The following is a 21,094-nucleotide window of genomic DNA, read 5'->3' on the forward strand; positions in this document are numbered from 1 at the left end:
TGCGCACAGCTAATGTTGGTTATGGTGTGTCTTGTCCATTACATCTTATCGGCTTCCTCTGTCACCCTCACAGACAGCTCTTAGCCTATAAATATATATGGGGGGCCTCCAAGCTCACCATTAAGCTTGAGACCCTGAGCCTGCTGAACTAGCTCATTAGTAAGACATTAAAAAGCTGTTAACATGGTAGATAGTGTTGGGTCTTAAGTGGCCATAAGAGCTTTCTAAGCTCTAAGCCTTTCACATGCATGCAGCACCAGCAACCTGGCACCCTATTCCCTATATTTTATGCTGATTTTGACCAGGGTCCATTTGGGTAACAAAAAATGTTTGGATAGTTCACGCAAACAAGACAACATCCATTTCTGGCTATACTCTGACCTTCTCTGTTGTTGATGTGCGACAGCTAGCTACCTAGATAACTTTGCTACAGTGTGGTATTTTATTGATTTCTTGACATAAACACACTTTAAAGCAACCAGGCATGTCAAGTGTGTTGATTGTACTAACAACTAATTTACTTAAGGTTAATTGATGGAACTATCAATGCTAATGTTGGATGCTAATGTTAGCAAGCTAATGTGCTAAAATAGATACAAGGTGGGAGACGGGGATATAGGGCCCTGGTCAAAAGTTGTGCACTACAGTACATAGGGAATAGGGTGCCATATGGGACCCCTTCTGTGGCTGGTTATTGGAGTAGTATAGTGACAACAAACCTTATCCTCGACCATTCCTTTAACACACAGTAATCACCCACTACCTATTATCAGGTGATTATGTAAATACAGGACATGATAAGGAGACAATAAAAACAAGTGCTTTAGACAGCTCTGCATTTAGCTCCTTCTAAGTTCACTGCCATAAATAACACCTGACCTAGTGATACCTACCTCCACCACCAAACAAGACATGATCAAACCTAGCTGCTGGATTATAGGGCTGTCACATGCTACACTCGATAAACCACTCATCACATGTAATTAGGATCATTCTCTGACTGCAGAGAGTAGAGACCCCAAAGTGGAGGATCCAAGAGGAGCGTGTGTGTGTGTTTGTGAGTGTGTGAAACGCAGAGAAAGAGAGCGTTCTGCAGTTAGTGTGGTAATATCTAGGCTAACTCCCAAGGAGACACACATACTGCATTTTATATTTCAAAGGAAATTACATCATAGTACAGTGCAGGAGAAGTCAAACTTGTTTTCTCTCTGGGCTTGTCAGAAGAAGCATCTTGAACAGCTACAATCTAGTTCTTCAGAGTTCTTCGTTTGGGTGGTTTCTCTCGTGGTATATGTTTTCTGAAGTTTGGTAGAAGTCTATAAAACACTGATACAGTAAAGGGTGATATGCATGACTAGCACCACTAAATCTCCAGAGTCTATGAGAGTTTGGCTGCACAGCTAGCTAGCTGCATTGCTAACCTTTGCTACGACATAAACAAACCTTTCAGCAAAAACTTTTGTTAACTCTCTTTGTTAACTCTTAACATCAATAGGATTTGCTACTAGTAACTAAGCAGAGAATGCAAATGAATGTAACAACCCTTCCCTAGTTATGACCTAGAGACGCGAGAGGGAGTATACGGAACAGTACCCCCTCCCCGACGCACGGTTCCAGCCACAGGACGGCGTCAAAGGCCACGAACTCGGGGATCAGGAGCGGACCGATCACCCCTGCTGATGCACGGGAACCTGTCACACCAGCAGAGGCATGGGAACCTGTCACACCAGCTGAGGCATGGGAACCTGTCACACCAGCAGAGGCATGGGAACCTGTCACACCAGCTGAGGCATGGGAACCTGTCACACCAGCAGAGGCATGGGAACCTGTCACACCAGCTGAGGCGCAGGAACCTGTCACACCAGCTGAGGCATGGGAACCTGTCACACCAGCAGAGGCATGGGAACCTATCACACCAGCTGAGGCATGGGAACCTATCACACCAGCTGAGGCATGGGAACCTATCACACCAGCTGAGGCACGGGAACCTATCACACCAGCTGAGGCACGGGAACCTATCACACCAGCTGAGGCGCAGGAACCTATCACACCAGCTGAGGCATGGGAACCTATCACACCAGCTGAGGCATGGGAACCTGTCACACCAGCTGAGGCATGGGAACCTGTCACACCAGCTGAGGCATGGGAACCTGTCGAGTCAGCTGGGGCATGGGAACCTGATAGACCGGCTGAGGCAGAGGAGCCTGGCGATCCGGCAGAGGCATGAGAACCTGACGAGCCAGTGGAAGCAGGGGAACCTGGCGATCCGGCAGAGGCATGAAAGCCCGACAAGCTGGCTGAGGCAAGGGAGCCTGGCGATCCGGCAGAGGCATGAAAGCCCGACGAGCTGGCTGAGGCAGGGGAGCCTGGCGATCCGGCAGAGGCATGAAAGCCCGACGAGCTGGCTCAGGCAGGGGAGCCTGGCGATCCGGCAGAGGCATGAAAGCCTGACGAGCTGGCTGAGGCAGGGGAGCCTGGCGATCCTGCAGAGGCATGAAAGCCTGACGAGCTGGCTGAGGCAGGGGAGCCTGGCGATCCTGCAGAGGCATGAAAGCCCGATGAGCCCGCTGAGCCGGCAATACCTATGTAAGAATGCTGTTCATTGACTACAGCTCAGCATTCCACACCATAGCACCATAGTATCCTCCAAGCTCACCATTAAGCTTGAGACCCTGAGTCTCAACCCCGCCCTGTGCTATTGAGTCCTGGACTTCTTGACGGGCTGCCCCCAGGTTGCAAACTCGTCCCCTGTATGAGAGTCGTACCAGCGCCCACTTTTCTTAAATATAAAGATACCGAAACCGTACCGTGGCCCACAAACTGTGATACATACCGAACCGTGGGCCCACTGTACCGTTGCATCCTTACTGCCTACATACAGACTTGAAATCATCGGCCATTTTAATAAATGGAACACTAGTCACTTTAATAATGCTACTTGAATAAGGTTTACATATCTTGCATTACTCATCTCATATGTATATAATGTATTCTATACTATCTATTGCATCTTAGCCTATGCTGCTCTGACATTGCTAATCCATATATTTATATGTTCTTATTCCAATCCTTACTTAGATTTGTGTGTATTAAATATTTGTTGTGGAATTGTTAGATATTACTTGTTAGATATTGCTGCACTGTTGGAACTAGAAGCACAAGCATTTCACTACACTCATAATAACATCTGCTAACCATGTGTACATGACCAATACAACTTGATTTTAAATAAATGTTTTGCCTCATCAATATACACACAATGCCCCATAATGATAAAGTAAAAACAGGTTTTTAGAAATGTTTGCAAATGTATTAAAAATGTAAAACAGAAATACCTTATTTACATAAGTTTTCAGACCCTTTGCTATGAGACTCAAAATTGAGCTCAGGTGCATCCTGTTTCCATTGATCATCCTTGAGATGTTTCTACAACTTGATTGGAGTCCACCTGTGGTGAATTCAATTGATTGGACATGATTTGGAAAGGCACATACCTGGCTATATAAGGTCCCAAAGTTGACAGTGCATGTCAGAGTAAAACCCAAGCCATGAGGTCGAAGGAATTAGCCGTAGAGCTCTGAGACAGGGTTGTGTCGAGGCACAGATCTGGGGAAGGGTACCAAAAAAATTGGGAACACAGTGGCCTCCATCATTCTTAAATGCAAGACGTTTGGAACCACCAATACTCTTCTTAGAGTTGGCAGCCTGCCCAAACTGAGCAATCGGGTGAGAAGGGCCTTGGTCAGGGACATGACTAAGAACCCGATGGTCACTCTGACAGAGTTCCTCTGTGGGGATTGGAGAACCTTCCAGGAGGACAACCATCTCTGCTGCATCCACCAATCAGGCCTTTATGGTAGAGTGGCCAGACGGAAGCCGCCACTCAGTAAAAAACACATGACAGCAGTTTGCCAAAAGGCACCTAAAGGACTAAACAAGATTTTCTGGTCTGATGAAAGCAAGATTGAACTCTTCTGCCTGAATACCAAGCATCACTTCTGGAGGAAACCCGGAGCAAATTTTAAAAAACCTGGAGCAAATTCCTAAAAACCTGTTTTCACTTTGTCATTATGGGGTATTACGTTTAGATTGCTGAGGCCAACAATTTATTTAATACATTTTAGAATAAGGCTGTAACGTAAACAAAATGTGGAAAAGTCAAGGGGTCTGAATACTTTCTGAAGGCACTGTATATATGCACACATATGTGCATACTAGAGTCCTGTGTGGCTCAGTTGATAGAGCATGGTGCTTGCAATGCCAGAGTTGTGGGTTTGATCCCCACCAGTATAAAAAAAAGTCTGCTAAATGACCCAAATGTAAATATAATTTCTCTTCCAAGTGAGCTAGCTTTGGAGCCATCGAAAACGTGAAGGGCTCTGGTCCATAAGGCTGCAGGTCCGAAGACCAGTATGGACAAGCTCCCTCTCCATTTCATAACGGTAGCTAGGAGGTAAAGTAGATCAGGTACATATGTCTGCTGTCACTTCACAGCTTTGGCTGTTTCTCCCTAAGAGAGGTTTTGACAGAGTTACTTCCTATCAGAAACACACAAAAACAGGTAGAACAACAGCCATGATAAACCTCTAGATTGTTAAGCAGAACACGCTCAGTATGCCTTCATATAGGATTATCAGCGTTTCCACTCCATCAACTAACAGCTATGAGGAGATGAGCTTCCCTTTCCCATCAGCCACCTGTCAGTCACCAGGAAATAATCATTAAAACCTAATGAACCGCTCCACCACACCACTGTACCGCTGACATGGAGGGGGTGTGTGTATGGTTGGGTGTGTTTGTGTGTCTCCCTGTGATCTGACAGTAGGAATGCGCCACTGTGGCCCTGAGGCAGAGAACACTCTGTTCAGTTGGATTTAACACGGATGACTGGCTGGCTGATCAGCAGGTAAATTTCAGGTGTGTGAGAGGATTAAGTGGCGTATCATCCAGGAGCTAAAGGACATTTAGCCTGCTGGTACTGGCACCCACTTCCTGATTGGTAGTCACGTGACCCCATGGTGTGAGCAGCTGAGTCAGAGGACAAAATATCACTAAATCGTTGCTTCCCAAATGGAACCGTATTCCCTACATAGTGCACTACTTTTGACCAGCACCCTACAAAAGTAGAGCACTATATAGGAAATAGGGTGCCATTTGGGATGCACAGATGTTTTAGTGGTTTGGTGGTTTTACATGACTCCGTTCAGAACACTTACAGTCTCTCTCTCTCCGAGTTCCTCCCTATTTCCTCTCTCCCCTGCTCTTTGTCTAATCTGATTATATGTGTGAGAACTCAAGCCCCTTCATTCCAGTTCAATTCGCTTTCTGGTGCATCTGGAGGTAGGAACCCTGGGGTTGGAGGTGTGTGTGAGCCCTGGGGTTCCAAGGACAACTGTCAGGAGAGAGAGGCCTGTGAACTCAAGGCAATGAAGGCAGCTCAGCCTGTAAACAGCATGGGAGGATGTCACTGGAATACATTACAATACATAACTGTCTCCACAGGCCAGAGGGCTCGGGCTCTCTCTCTCACACATGCACACACACACCTGGCTGTGTACAGACTGAATCTGCCACAGGGTTACATTAGCTAAAACGACAGCAGGAAGACACAGGAAAGTTGCCAGAGTGAACACTGGATCACCAACAGGGCTGAGTAGAAATATTCACACAGTGACTTTCTAGACTGGCTGGGTGAAACTGCTATGAACCAGGTGGAGAGGAGACGACCCTTATAGACATCTGTTAGGAGGGAAGTGTATTCACTGACATCAGTACACATACCTACCAGGGTGCTTTAGTCGGAGTTATTTCTTGTTTTCATCGTGAGTTCAGCAACCTCTCTCATTTCCATACCTTCCTTCCCCCTTCCTGCTTTTCCTTCCCTCCCTGCCTACCTAATTGTCCCTCTGCTTCCTCCCTAGCAAACACTTGTCTGGGATCTGAGGTGAAAATGTATATTTTCACATTTGTGAAAACGGAGCTCAGAGAGAGTCAGGGAGTCGGCACTTTGAGGAAGAGCGGGAACCGGGGAAGGAGGGTGTGACAGAGTGAGAGAGAAGGAAAGCTCAGACAGGAATGCGATTGTTTTCAGGTCAGTGAGTCTGTGAGTTGACAGAGCGAGAGAGAGCGAGAGAGAACGAGAGAGCGCTGCTAGGAAGTTAAACAGGGACAGAAGCCCTCATCATACAGACACCTAAAACTCTCCTACTGTTGATAGTTGAGAACAGTACCATGCCAAACAGAGCAAAGACACTAGAACATTCAGTTTATGTGCTGAGGTGATACAGTACCAAACAGAGCGGAGACACTTAGGATGTTAAACTATCAGCTCCTTCTCTACATTCCAGCGCTGGGTTCAGACTGAGCACATGATGTCTGCATTATGATGTCTGCATTGTTTCCCAGTCAAGATGGCTTTCTCTTCCAGCCTGCATGGGCCTTAATATGGAAATCCCCCTGCCGACTGAGACCCTCACCACTCCTGTCCTTACACCTCCTCCCCAATTTCCCCCATCATTCCTCTACTCCCCCCTCTCCTCCAGTCCTACAGGGTGTATAACAGAATGACAGTACCTTGGAGAGATCTCTGAAGTTGCCCGGCAGGGTGAGGTCCAGCTCCTCGGACTCATAGTTGGTGAGAACCCAGGGAAACACCGGGTACTGGTTCAGATCATTGTAAGTCCTCCCTACAGGCCGACAGACAGACAGACAGAGAGAGAGACAGACAGAGATCTGTTAGAGAAGTTCTGTGAGCAGAAAGAGGAGGGGGTGAGGTGGGGCGGGGGAGGATGTATGAGGGGGAGAATTGCAGGGCGCATGGGGAGAACTGCGGGGTACACACGGGGCTTAGGTTACTTTGGGGACCCAGCATGCAACATTCCAGTAGAGCATTCCATCAGACTCCTCTCAGGCCAGCTTCCTGTTTCTGACAGACTAACTTCCTGTCTGGGAGGGTGACACCACCGCTAAAATAGTCCTCACTCTGCTCTCTGTGGGGAGGCATTAGTATGGGAGCAGTGTGGGAGTGTGTGTGTGTGTGTGTGTGTGTGTGTGTGTGTGTGTGTGTGTGTGTGTGTGTGTGTGTGTGTGTGTGTGTGTGTGTGTGTGTGTGTGTGTATGTGTATGTTTGCCTCTGACCCTATTACGGGGGCTGAGTCACTGGCTTACGAGTGCTCTCCCATGCCGTCCCTAAGAGGGGTGCATCAGGTCGTGCCAGGCTTTTTTCGCGAAACTCGAATTGAGGAGGTTGAGTCACTGACTTTATCTTCTTGTTTGGTCTTGCGCCCCCCTCGGGCTCGTGTGGTGGGGGAGATCTTCGTGGGCTATACTCTGCCTTGTCTCAGGGCAGTAGCAGTGCGTGGGTAAAATCACTGGTAAAGCCAAGCCAGGGAAAAAATGCCATATTACAACCTATGTGCTGTGATAATTGCATTGTTTGCTCTATAACCTGTTAGTTCATATGCCTTGACACTGTGATATATAAGCCTAAAGGCAGAGACAATAAAAATACACAGTGGCAGAATAAATTCATCACAAAACCAGAGAGCAACATCTGTCCGACATTTTCGGACTACTAAACAACTATTGATGTAGAACACCGGAAAGTTAGCGCAAAGTCGCAACGAAAACAGGAGCTGCCTCCACTATTTCAGCACATCATCAAAACACCTATGCTTAGTCTCAGCTCGCTGGTCACCATAGCAGCACCCACCTGTAGCACGCGCTCCAGCAGGTATATCTCTCTGGTCACCCCCAAAACCAATTCCTTCTTTGGCCGCCTCTCCTTCCAGTTCTCTGCTGCCAATGACTGGAACAAACTACAAAAATCTCTAAAACTGGAAACACTTATCTCCCTCAATAGCTTTTAGCACCAGCTGTCAGAGCAGCTCACAGATTACTGCACCTGTACGTAGCCCGTCTATAATTTAGCCCAAACAACTACCTCTTCCCCTACTGTATTTATTTATTTTGCTCCTTTGCACCCCATTATTTCTATTTCTACTTTGCACATTCTTCCATTGCAAATCTACCATTCCAGTGTTTTACTTGCTATATTGTATTTACTTTGCCACCATGGCCTTTCTTTGCCTTTACCTCCCTTATTTCACCTCATTTGCTCACATTGTATATAGACTTATTTTTCTATTGTATTATTGACTGTATGTTTGTTTTACTCCATGTGTAACTCTGTGTTGTTGTACAGTATGTGTCGAACTGCTTTGCTTTATCTTGGCCAGGTTGCAATTGTAAATGAGAACTTGTTCTCAACTTGCCTACCTGGTTAAATAAAGGGGAAATAAAACATTTAAAAAAGAATACAGTGACAACTAAAAGGTCCAATCAACCTAAGCAAAATATAATGTGTATGTCCATGGTACTGATTTGTGTGTGTGTGTGTGTGTGTGTATGAGGGTGCTGACTCACCCTACTTGTAGAAAACCGCCAATGCCATCCTCCTCTCTTTCATGTTTCTGAAATGGTCTATGACTCTGTCATACAGTACACGCTTTTAGTTTTTGTTGTCCTAGACTACTAGGCTAAAATGCCTGCTTGCTAGCCTAACTTCCTTTCATGGGCAACGATTAACCAGCTAGTTAACATTAGCCTTCTACATCTAGCTACATATTGAACTTCCATCCTCTCCGGGCAGGGGCACAATGTATGAATTTATGGTTGAGTCAGAATCGACATTACAATCATTGGCCAGTATGGAGAATTAAGTAAAACCAAGTCCAAATCCCCATCTCCGTTCATGGCTAATTTAAGAAAGGGCCCATTTTTGCTAGCTATCTAGCCACAGGTGGACAATAACACGATGAGATGCAACAATTACATTTTTTTCTGTCAATGACTTTTGGCTGTATGCAATGTGATTGGTGTGAAGCCAAATCCAAACTAGCTTCCCTTGACACATTCACAGTTGAGCTCAATGGTGATTGGCTATTTGTTTATCAAATCCTTGGTGGCTTCCCTTGCATTCAATGCTACGGGTGGCAACAATATCCTACTCTTTTGGACCAGACCATCTATCAGATATATGGGCTACACATATAGAGACAGAGATGCACTGAGAGACGATATATCATTTATTATTTATTTATTTGGTCAATTCATGGATGCCTAGCTTCCCTTGGCATCCATGAAGACATGCCACTGTTTCAGGGTAGTAAGTTGGTGGTTTGTTGATATCCTTCTGGTGGTGTGGGGGCTGTTGTTTGACCAATGGGTGGGGCTATATCTTGTCTGGTTGGCCATGTCAGGGGGTATCGTCGGACCTGGCACACAGGGTTCCCCGACACCCACTGTCTCAGTCACCAGTAGCTATGCTGAAATAGTCTATGTACCGGGGGGCTAGGGTCAGTCTGTCCTATCTGGGGTAATTCTCCTGTCTTATCTGGTGTACTGTGTGATCTTAAATATGCTCACTCTAATTCTCCCATCTCTCTCTTCCCCCTCCCGGAGGACCTGTGCCTTAAGACCATGCTTCAGTACTACCTGGCCTGGAAACTCCTGGCTCTGCCTGTCTCCAGTCCACCTGGTCGTGCTGCTGATCCAGTTTCTGCTGTTCTGCATGCGGCTATGGAACCCTGACCTGTTCACCGGACCTGCTACTACTGTTGCGACCCCCTCTATCCCTCTCGCTCTATCTACCACACCTGCTGTCTCGACCTGAATGCTCGGCTATGAAACGCCAACTGACATTTACTCCTGAGGTGCTGACCTGTTGCACCTTCTATAACCAATGTGATTATTATTTGACCCTGTTGGTCATCTATCAACATTTTAACATCTTGAAGAACAATCTAGCCTTAATGGCCATGTACTCTTATAATTTCCACCAGCATAGCCAGAAGAGGACTGGACAGCCCCTCAGATCCTCTCTAGGTTTCTTCCTAGGTTCCTGCCTTTCTAGGGAGTTTTTCCTAGCCACCGTGCTCTTTGGGGTTTTAGTCTGGGTTTCTGTACAGCACTTTGTGACATCCACTGATGTAATAAGGGCATTATAAATCAATGGGATTGATTATTGATTGACTGTGTGTCTGTGTGTTGGTGTGCTCTTCCTTTTTCTGCATGATCCTGATGAGTATATTAGGCCAGTCTGGTGTTGGGGTTCAACGTTTCTTATACGGAAGCAAACCAAATGAAACGGGGAGGGACCTATCTGAATTTGACCAATAGAAACTCTCGTTTTGCTCGGTTGGCTTCTGTTTGTTTCGTAAACGGTCTCTGTAATGAAAACGTCCATGGTTAGGAGCAATGGGTGTATGTGTGTGTGTGTGTAGTGTGTAATGTAGTGTGTATGTAGTGTGTGTATGTAGTGTGTGTATGTAGTGTGTGTGTACATGTAGTATGTGTATGCAGTGTGTGTAGGTAGTATGTGTAGTGTGTGTATATGTAGTGTGTGTACTGTGTATATGTAGTGTGTGTAGTGTGAATATGTAGTTTGTGTGTGTAGTGTGTATATGTATTGTGTATATGTACTGTGTATGTGTAGTGTGTATATGTAGTGTGTGCAGTGTGTATATGTGGTGTGTGCAGTGTGTATATGTAGTGTGTGCAGTGTGTATATGTGGTGTGTGCAGTGTGTATATGTAGTGTGTGCAGTGTGTATATGTAGTATGTGTAGTGTGTATATGTATTCTGTGTTATATATGTAATTACGGAGATATAGAACTGTTCTCCTGGTCACCGTGTTGTCATTGAACACGCCTGATGTGACACCGACAGGCTAACCTCCTGATTGGACAGCCGTTGGAGGTTACCATGGATACCTCAGTCATGGCGGTGCCCACATGCAGCTGTACTGAGGGTTGCCAGATGTGAGAGCTTAGTTTTCCTCTTCAGGAAAATGGTTTTCAGATGGAACCCTAACTCAGCCATGAGAACCACAAGGAGCTCCTCAACCGTCCAAGTCGCCACAAGTCCTCTCTGATTTCACACTGCTATGGACTGGTCCAATCAGAAGACACTGCTATGGGCTGTCCAATAAGTAAGCACTGTTATGGGCTGGTCCAATCAGAAGACACTAATATGAGCTGGTCCAATCAGAGAACAGAACTATGGGTGTGATGGTGTGATATCAACAACTGATTATAGAGCAGTATTACACACTACCAGAAAAAAACACAACAGACAGTCAAACAGGAGACAGGAGACCACCATCAACCTCACACTCTCCCAGCATCCTAGCCTCCCATCCTCCCACCCTCCCAGCATCCTAGCCTCCCATCCTCCTAGCCCCCCCAACCTTCCAGCCCCCAGCTCCCAAGTCTTCCATCCTCCTAGCACCCTAGCCACCCAGCCCCCTAACCTCCCATCCTCTGAGGCCCCTAGCCCCCTAGCCTCCCAGACCCCTAGCCTCCCATCTTCCCATCCTCACTGCCCCTAGCCTCCCAACCTCCCAACCCTCTAGCCTCCCAGACCTCTAGCCTCCCAGACCCCTAGCCTCCCAACCTTCCATCCCCCCAGCTCCCTAACCTCTCATCCTCTGATCCCTCTAGCCTTTCATCCTCCCAGCCCCCTAGCCTCCAAACCTCCCAGCCCCCTAAACTCCCAGCCACCTAGCCTCCTATCCTCCCAACCCCCTAGCCTCTCTGCAATGTTCTGCTCTTTCACCAAACTACCAGCCTCCGAAAGCTTCTCAAACTTCTAGCTTCCCTGCTCTACAATGTTCTGATCTGTCCCCAACCTCTCGGCTCTGTGTGCCCCTGGGGGCTACTCTTACTTCCTCTGACAGAAACATGTCATACCCAAATGATAATGTACTTGATTAGGACACAGAAGTTCCCACAGAAAATAAGATGGCTGCTGAGTGTTTAACGTAGTTTAATGGAAGGGTGGTTCTCCTGCTGCTGTGATGTATAGATAGAATTAGAATGATTAGGGTTAGATCTGGGTGTTGTGAATGGTACATTATGATGCTGGGTTAGGGTTAGAGTGGTTAATGCGATTTTAAGTCACTCTGGACAACCGCGTCTGCTAAATGACCAACATGTAAATGTAGATACAATATGATATGATAGTGGGTTAGGGTAAGGGCAGGGTGTTATGGATGCTACACATCTAAAATCACACACATGCCCCGGGGTGATCCACACAGCTAATTCCCAGAGCTACTTTGACAGACTGCATGTCACAAGACTGCATTAGCCCACTGAGCTTAAGCCCGGACATTAGCTTGGAGAGATAACGGTGTGAGTAGATTTACCACGGTTGTAGCCTGTTCCTGTTCTGGGGTGATGGTGTAGGAGGGAGAGGGGGGTCCTGTGTGTGAGTGTGTATGGAGGAGACAGGGGTGAGGGTGTAAGAGTGTAGGGGCGGGATAGGGATGGTAATGTGGTGTGGGTAGATGTTCCAGTGTTATTCTAGGGTGGTGGTGTGGGAAAGACTGGTGAGGGGTGTGAGGTGGGTGCGAGGTTATAGGGAGGAGATGCGTTGTGGGTAGAGTTCCAGCCTGTTCTGAAGTGTCAGGATGATACCCACACACACAACACACACTCTGACATGTCAGAATGTTAATAACAGTAGAATAGTGTTTAATTAGAAGAGCACTGGCTGCATGTTAACACCTTTTGCCCTCTCTTCCTCCTCCACCACCCCTCCTCCTCTTGCCTCCATCTCCCTCCTGTCTTCCACCCCAACTCCCCTGACACTTCCGGCAGCTCAGGTCATTACCACACATTTTTTATGAATTTCCACCATGTTTTTCTGTCTGCCGTACATCTAATTAGATGACAATAACATATCGAACTCACGCCACAGATAAATATAAATATGCATGAATCTGCAGCGAGCGAGGGATGTGACACCTCTCAGAGAGGAGTGGTGCGGCAGGCACTCTCGTCTTCCAGTTAGTCACAGTTCAGAGGCGACAAAGAGGCACACACACACACACACACACGCACGCACACACGCACACACACACGCACACACACACGCACACGCACGCACACACACACAACCCCTAATTATCCTGGAGGATGTGTGATCTGCAATAGTCTTGCTACCTTTTTCCTTATTTTCTTGCTTCAAATAAGTCAGTCATATTCCTCCACATGAACACTACCTACATTACGAACAGTACGACTGCTTAGGAGTGAACTGAACACTGAAGAGAGCATCTGACTCCTTAAACAAAGACAGCTTACCTGTAGGTCCTGGCTGGGGTGTTTTAACAGCCAGTCAACAACAACATACACTACATTCATCATGGTAGAATACTAGATGATGAGATTTTGGGTATGGAGAGAAGAGGTGATCGGCTCAATACAACAACATGGATCCATCCAAGATGAGGGGGAGAGGGCATAGGAGAGAGGGAGGAAGGGAGAGGAGGGAAAAGAGGAGAGAGGAGGAGACTGGGAAAGGAGAGAGGAGGACAAAGGGAGGAGAAGGGATGCTGACCTGCGACGGTGTTGAGGAACATGAGGTACTCGAAGTTGGAGATCTCCCTCCTCTGCCAGCGCTGGGTCATGTTGGACGACTTGAAGAGCTGCCGGGGCGTCGCCATGGAGATACGCCTGCACAACAACAGAGGAAGAAAAACCTTAGGTTGTGTCCAAAATGGAACCCCTTTTCCCTATTTATTGCACTACTTTTACCAGGAATCATTCATACCAATGAGGTTTAAGTAAGAGGTTCGTAAGTGTACACAAGAAACCTAAGTGCACAACCAGACACACATAGACCAGCTAAAGACCAAAACTCCCAGACACGCAATCATTCAGTGAGAACTCAGAGCAGCACACACTGGCACCGCGTGACAGCCTCATCAGCATTTGAGACCTAAGCATTCTTCAGCCATGACCAAAGTGTCAGAGTCGTGCAGGCCTTGAAGTGACTTCAACTCAACACATGGGGAGAATCAAAAGTTGGATGGAGGCTGTTTCTAAAAGACCTAACACTACAATAGCTAACAATACTAGCTAACACTAGTCAATACCTAACATTAGCTCATAGCTAACACTAGCCGATAGCTAACACTAACTGAAAGCTAACGCTAACCAATCGCTAACACTAGCTTATAGCTAACACTAGCTAACAACAGAGAGCTAACACTAGCCAATCAACGGCTAACACTAGCTAACTGATTGCTAACAATAGATGTGTGTTTTGTGGTACTTAATGACAGGGTGTAGGTATGGTAAAGGGTCTGTCCTCCGTCTCCTTCTGTGTATTTTACTGTGCGGTCAGGAAGGCAGGCAGGCTGCAGCTCTGTGCTACAGAGACTTAACTCAGAGAATTAGATCAGTTCAGTCAGGGTCAATGACCACTCATTCCAATGATGGGAGCAATGGGATTCACTTCCTGTTGAACGCGGAACGAGGGAGAGCTCGGTTTGTTGTTTTGGAACGTTTGCTCTTTTGAAAGTGTATTAAAATGTTTCTTAGTAACTAGCTACTTTTTGAGTTTGGTCCTGCAATGCAGCTGCATCAGTTGCTGGGACTGCTACTCTCAGTGATCCTGCCGACCAAGGCCGGGTCTAAGGACTTATTTGGCGTAACAGTTAGCCTAGCTGCTAGCTAGTGGGGTTTTCCTGACGGCTTGAATGCAGCCCACGATGCGGTTAGCCATTGTGGCTGGGACCACGGATTGTCCCGGGCTTGTGGCTGGCTAGAACCCTGCTGTTTATTGTTGTTTTCAATCTTCCCTGTGACTTATCCTGTCTGGAAATGTGAGGAGTAACAGCGTAACCTACGTTGCTACCATGACCAATGCTACCAAAGTGTTTGTCCAAATACTGGTAGAGTCAACTAATTAAAGAAAGGACAACCTGACCAGAGATGTCCAAGACCTGAGGAACAGTTTGTAGTTCTCCCAGGGTCAGCTATGAGTTTAAACAGGAGAACGGCAAGATGACAGCAATCTGTAAATCATTGATAGAGTACATCAGTTCTATATGTGAATCCATGGTAACAATGACGGAGAAATCAGATTATCTTGAGGGACAATCAAGGTGGAACAACATGGTTGTGGACGGAATTGCAGAATCTCCACATAAGACCTGGATGGAGTCTGAGAACAAAGACGGGGAAAATGATCTTGGAGAAACTGAAGATGTACCACAGGAAGGTTGAGGTGGAGCACGTACACAGGACTGGAAAACCCATCACCGGCCCAGGTGACAGGCCCAGACTGATAGTGGTCAAGTTCCTGAGGTTCAAGGACAAGGTAGCTGTTCTGGAAAGAGCCAAGAACTTGAGGGGAATGTATATCTTCCTCAACGAGGACAATCCTGAAGCTGTGCGCAGAAGAGGAAATCCCAGCCATGAAAGCTGCCAGAGAGCGTGGGGATATTGCTTACATCCACTATGACAGGTTCATTGTCAACTCTCCCCCCAAAAGCCTGGAAGGGATGGGAGAGCCACGCCAATGGGTTCATAGCAGCACACACACACACCAACTGATTAATGGACTGCTGAATGTATATTTTTTTATCTTGCTTTGTTTTCTCTTTTCCATATTATGTCTATCTCTGATAAGCTACCCAGGAAAGGGCTGAAAATAGCCCATAGTAATATACTGTATGTAGCCTTAGAAATAAGGTTCATGAAATCAATAACTTGCTAACATCAGATAACATTTGTATATTAGCCATTTCTGAGACTCACATAGATAATTAATTTGATGACACAGCATATACAACGCTATAACATCTGTAGAAGAGACAGAAATGCTAATGGGGGAGGTGTTGCTCTATATATTCAGAGCCATATCCCTCTAATTCATAGAGAAGATCTCATGTCAAGTGTTATTGAAGTGTTGTGGTTGCAGGTTAACTTGGCACATCTAAAGCCTTTTCTTTTGGGGTGTTGCTATAGGCTACCAAGTGCTGACAGTCAGTATCTAAATAATATGTGTGAAATGCTTGATAGTGTATGTGATGTAAACAGAGAGATCTACTTTCTTGGGGACCTGAATATTGATTGGTTTTCAGCTGTCCACTCAAGAGGAATTTTCTCACTGTAACCAGTGCCTGTAATCTTGTTCAGGTTATTTACAAACACTACAGGAACAAGATCATCCACATGTATTGATCATATTTCTACTAATATTGAAGAACTTTGTTCTAAAGCTTTATCCGCACCTATTGGATGCAGTGATCACAATATAGTGGCTATATTCAGGAAAGACAAGTTCCAAAAGCTGGGCCTAAAATTGTGTATAAGATATCATACAAAAAAAACAAGCTGAGGAGACCAAATTACTTGGTGTTACCTTAGATTGTAAACTGTCATGGCCAGAACATATAGATTCAATGGTTGTAAAGAGGGGAAGAGGTCTTTCTGTAGTAAAGAGATGCTCTGCTTTTTTGACACCACACTCCAAAAAGTCCTGCAGTCTCTAGTTTTGTTTGTCGTGTGGTTGAGTGCTGCAAGGAAAGACCTAGTTAAGCTGAAGCTGGCCCAGATCAGAGCGGCACGTCTTGCTCTTCATTGCAGTCAGAGGGGTAATATAAATACTACGACTGACTGCATCACTTGTTCTTTTAATAAGAAACTTTAATGTGTTGAAAAGTCTCAATTATTTGCATAATCAATTTATACACAGCTCTGACACACACACACACACTTACCCCACCAGACATGCCACCAGGGGTCTTTTCACAGAGGTTAAGCTGTTCTTGTCTATTAATGTTCTATATTATGTCATGTCTTGTGTGGACCTCTGAAACAGTACAAAAATGTCTCTGCTGTAGGCAGGGTCAGCTGCTGGCAGGGACAGTTCCACTCTCCACAACACAAAGGAGGTAGATGGGGAGACTAATAATACACACCCTGCTAAATAATATGGACACAATGCACCCCATAATACTACTCTGGAGCCAGTATTGCAAAGGCCAAATACGAAACAAAATGTTTCATGAGCTAAACATTTAAATATGTGTGTGTGTTAGTTACCTGGCTTGTGGTAGGCCATAGCTGGTTCCCACTCCGACCCTGGGTAGACTGTAGACCACCTTCTTCACTGTTGCCTGGTCTGGGAAGTTAAACATCACTGACGCTGGGAGGAGAGATAACAAAACGCGATTAATAACAATTCTCAACACTATGTTAAAGTGGTTAAGAGAAGCAGTTTATTAAAATATCATCTTCAGAATGCAAACAGGACACATCTGAGACCAGAGTGTGACTGTGTACAAAATGGCACACTATTCTCTATGTAGTGCACTATGGGCTCTGGTCCAAAGTAGTGTACTATATAGGGAATAGGGTGGCATTTGGGACGTAGTGAGTGTGCGTGATGCTTACTCCTGTTGGCCATGAAGACCTCCAGGCCAGTGTTCTGGAGCAGGTATCGCCTGGAGAAGACCGCTCTGATCTCACTGAACATCCACTTACCATGCAGACCCTCGGAGTACGCCAGGACCTGCAGAGAGGAGAGGAAAAGAGAGGAGGAAAGGAACAGGAGGGGAAAGAGACCAGACAGACAAATGGTTTACATTGTGACAAACACAGGTTGTAGACTGTTGCAACTAGGTTGTAGACTTCCATTGTCTCTAAACATTCTATTTCCCAGATTCACCTCTGTCTTTAATATCTATTTCAGGTGGTCTGCAACACGCAACCAGGGTGTAAAAAAACAGGAAGAACAGGCCTCTGGGTTACACACATCAATACCAACATAAGAAGAGGAGAGACAGAGAGGAGAGGGAAGAGGAAAGGAGAGGATGGGGGTGAGCAAAAGAGAGAAGAGAGGGGGATGAGGAGAGAAGGATCATTAGTGTGCAGCACCTCTGGGACAGCAGGTCTACTGAGGGAGTTTAAGAGAGGCCTCCGTGACAGGTGAAAAAAATCCCCCTAACACACCTCCCGTTCTCCCTCCTCCCAACACTGTCTGAGCACTTGGTGCGGCCTAGTCTCCCCAGGTTACAATCACACACATTCCCATCCTATCAGTGTAGCTGGACACAGACAGAGACATGACAACCACCCAGGGCGGGGTGCAAGAGAGAACAGGTGAAACACAACACACAGAGAGGGGATGTAGCTCGAGCCTGACTGACAGTCCAGGGGGGGAACTAGGGAGGGAGGCAGAGTGAGATGTTGGGCTGGGGATGTTAGGTCCAATGCTAAGGCTCATTTAAAACAGTGACAGGCAGGAGTAGAGTAGGAGAGGAGAGGAAGAGGAGAGGGTAGGAGAGGACAGGAAGAGGAGAGGGTAGGAGAGGACAGGAAGAGGAGAGGGGAGAAGAGGAGAGGAGAGGAGTGAGGCAGCGGTGCATTCATTTCTCACTGGAATAGCTGTGGCTCGACCTCCCTGCCACATCAAAGTCTCTGGAGCTCAATTAGAAGTGGATTAGATGGAGAGAAGTGGAGTGAAGGGCAGAAGGTGGCAGGTTTTAGGGAGCGAGGGAGTGAGAAGTGGAGGGTGCGAGGGAGGGAGAGGTAGGGGGAGGGGTGGTGGCATCTCTGCTTCTCCTTCCTGTGTTGCCCCAGGTTGACAAATCAGCCACCCCAGGCTCTAACAGTTGTCATAGAGACAGACTGGCTGCTCAGAGAACATTTGTAGTAGGGAGCAGCTGAGGAGGAGGAGAGGAAAGATGGAGAGAGGGAGAGGTGGAGAGATGGGAGGAGATGGAAAAAGGGAGAGGTGGAGAGATGGGGGAGATGGAGAAGGGGAGAGATGGGGGGATGGAGAAAGGGAGAGGTGGAGAGATGGGGGAGATGGAGAAAGGGAGAGGTGGAGAGTTGGGGGAGATGGAGAAAGGGAGAGGTGGAGAGATGGGGGAGATGGAGAAAGGGAGAGGTGGAGAGATGGGAAGAGATGGAAAAAGGGAGAGGTGGAGAGATGGGAAGAGATGGAAAAAGGGAGAGGTGGAGAGATGGGGGAGATGGAGTAAGGGAGAGATGGGGGAGATGGAGAAAGGGAGAGGTGGAGAGATGGGGGAGATGGAGAAAGGGAGAGGTGGAGAGATGGGGGAGATGGAGAAAGGGAGAGGTGGAGAGATGGGGGAGATGGAGAAAGGGAGAGGTGGAGAGATGGGGGAGATGGAGAAAGGGAGAGGTGGAGAGATGGGGGGATGGAGAAAGGGAGAGGTGGAGAGATGGGGGAGATGGAGAAAGGGAGACTTGGAGAGATGGGGGAGATGGAGAAAGGGAGAGATGGGGGGATGGGGGAGATGGAGAAAGGGAGACTTGGAGAGATGGGGGAGATGGAGAAAGGGAGAGATGGGGGGATGGAGAAAGGGAGAGGTGGAGAGTTGGGGGAGATGGAGAAAGGGAGAGGTGGAGAGTTGGGGGAGATGGAGAAAGGGAGAGGTGGAGAGATGGGGGAGATGGAGAAAGGGAGAGGTGGAGAGATGGGAAGAGATGGAAAAAGGGAGAGGTGGAGAGATGGGAAGAGATGGAAAAAGGGAGAGGTGGAGAGATGGGGGAGATGGAGTAAGGGAGAGATGGGGGAGATGGAGAAAGGGAGAGATGGGGGAGATGGAGAAAGGGAGAGGTGGAGAGATGGGGGAGATGGAGAAAGGGAGAGGTGGAGAGATGGGGGAGATGGAGAAAGGGAGACTTGGAGAGATGGGGGAGATGGAGAAAGGGAGAGATGGGGGGATGGGGGAGATGGAGAAAGGGAGACTTGGAGAGATGGGGGAGATGGAGAAAGGGAGAGATGGGGGGATGGAGAAAGGGAGAGGTGGAGAGATGGGGGATGGAGAAAGGGAGAGGTGGGGGAGATGGAGAGAAGGAGCGGTAGAGAGAGGGAAAGATAGATGAATGGAGAGATTGTGAACAGATCAGGATGAAGAAAGATGAGGAAAATTACAAGAGAATACTATTATAATGCATGGCCTACATTAAAAACTACTGAAGAGGCTGTGTCTACATGGATGTATTACCCCTTCCTGGTTCCTCTTGTATGTTGCTATAACTGGGAACAGAGAGCATGCAGGCCAGGCCAGGCCACAGGGTTAAAGACAGACAGTGCAGGCCAGAGGCCTCACCAGCAACAAAACACAGGCTAAAAAGCCTCCGCTTCAAACAGCCCACATCAAAACATTATGTCAGAACAACAAAGCCTTGACTTAAACCAACAAGCAGCGAGGGGCCCCTGCAGATTGGAGGCTTGACAAAGCCCAGAGAGAGAGAGAAGCAGCTGGAAGAAATGCCATTTAATGAACCTGTTTGCTGAAGCTGTCAAAGGTGTCAGAGCTGACGAGTGCTGGGGACACAGCCAGCCGGCCAGCCAGCCAGTCAGCCAGGCCCCAGACAGTCTTGCCTGTGTGTGCCTGCCTGCCAGATGGAGACTTCGGCCCTAATCTAATCAGCCCACCACCACGAAGGATGACCAAGGAGGACCAGGCGCCTCCAGATCCACCCCTTCTCCTCCTGACCCACCCCTACTCCCCCTTGCCCAACCCACTACCCGCCTCATCACCTCCCCTGCTCTGCTCACAGGCTGTCACACTACAGGGGGATGGATGGGGAGGGGCTGGAGGCAGACAAGCCCAGCCTTTTGTTTCCATGCAGCCCCCCTCAGCCCCCCACCTCACACACATTAAGATCCCATGGTGCGTGTGTGCTGCTCTACTAGCTGGGTGGAGATCATACCTCTCCTATAATGACCATAATACAATTGAACATTTCTGTCTTTTGTTTCCTGTCCTTGTGTGATGTGACAGAGGGCGGATAGCTGCACTGAGCCTGTGGAACATCACATCAGTGTGGAGAAATATTGTGACAGCTGAAATGAGGAGAGACATCGGTGACAGCAGTGCTTAGGCTGAAGGTCACATGGAATAACATACAGTAAAAAACATCACATAGACGTAGAAGTCCCAAGCAGCAGGCGGTCTAAGTTTTGTTCATTGGTCCTTTTAGCAATTATTCAGCATTTACCCGGTATTGTCCTACGCTGTGTCTGACGTTAACCCCGTACTGTCCAGCCTGATTGAACAGTACACATTTATATATTTATTTATTCATGTCAATGTGACTGACATTAGTATGTGTGTGTGTGTGTGTGTGTGTGCGTGCGTGCGTGCGTGTGTGCGAGTGTGTCTGTCAGTTCTGCTGAGATGGGGCCATAATAAGATGATTGAGTCAAGCCCCAAGCCAGCATGACTGATGCAGTTATAAAGGAGAGGGGAGCAGAG

At 47.3% G+C, this 21,094-nt stretch overlaps 1 protein-coding gene across 5 annotated transcripts in view; it reads right to left on the reverse strand.

Annotated features, from left to right (window-relative positions):
- LOC135546348 (neurobeachin-like) overlaps positions 1-21,094 on the reverse strand; it is a 334,302-nt gene that overhangs the window by 55,411 nt on the left and 257,797 nt on the right. For all 5 annotated transcript variants that reach the window (XM_064974700.1, XM_064974698.1, XM_064974697.1 and 2 more), the window contains 4 exons: positions 17,253-17,370; positions 16,902-17,004; positions 13,405-13,520; positions 6,574-6,686 (listed from right to left, as the gene is read on the reverse strand). In XM_064974700.1, coding sequence (XP_064830772.1) covers positions 6,574-6,686; positions 13,405-13,520; positions 16,902-17,004; positions 17,253-17,370 — 450 coding nt within the window. The remainder of the gene's footprint in view (positions 1-6,573; positions 6,687-13,404; positions 13,521-16,901; positions 17,005-17,252; positions 17,371-21,094) is intronic.

This window comes from Oncorhynchus masou, chromosome 9 (assembly GCF_036934945.1).
Source record: "Oncorhynchus masou masou isolate Uvic2021 chromosome 9, UVic_Omas_1.1, whole genome shotgun sequence".
NCBI lineage: Eukaryota > Metazoa > Chordata > Actinopteri > Salmoniformes > Salmonidae > Oncorhynchus > Oncorhynchus masou.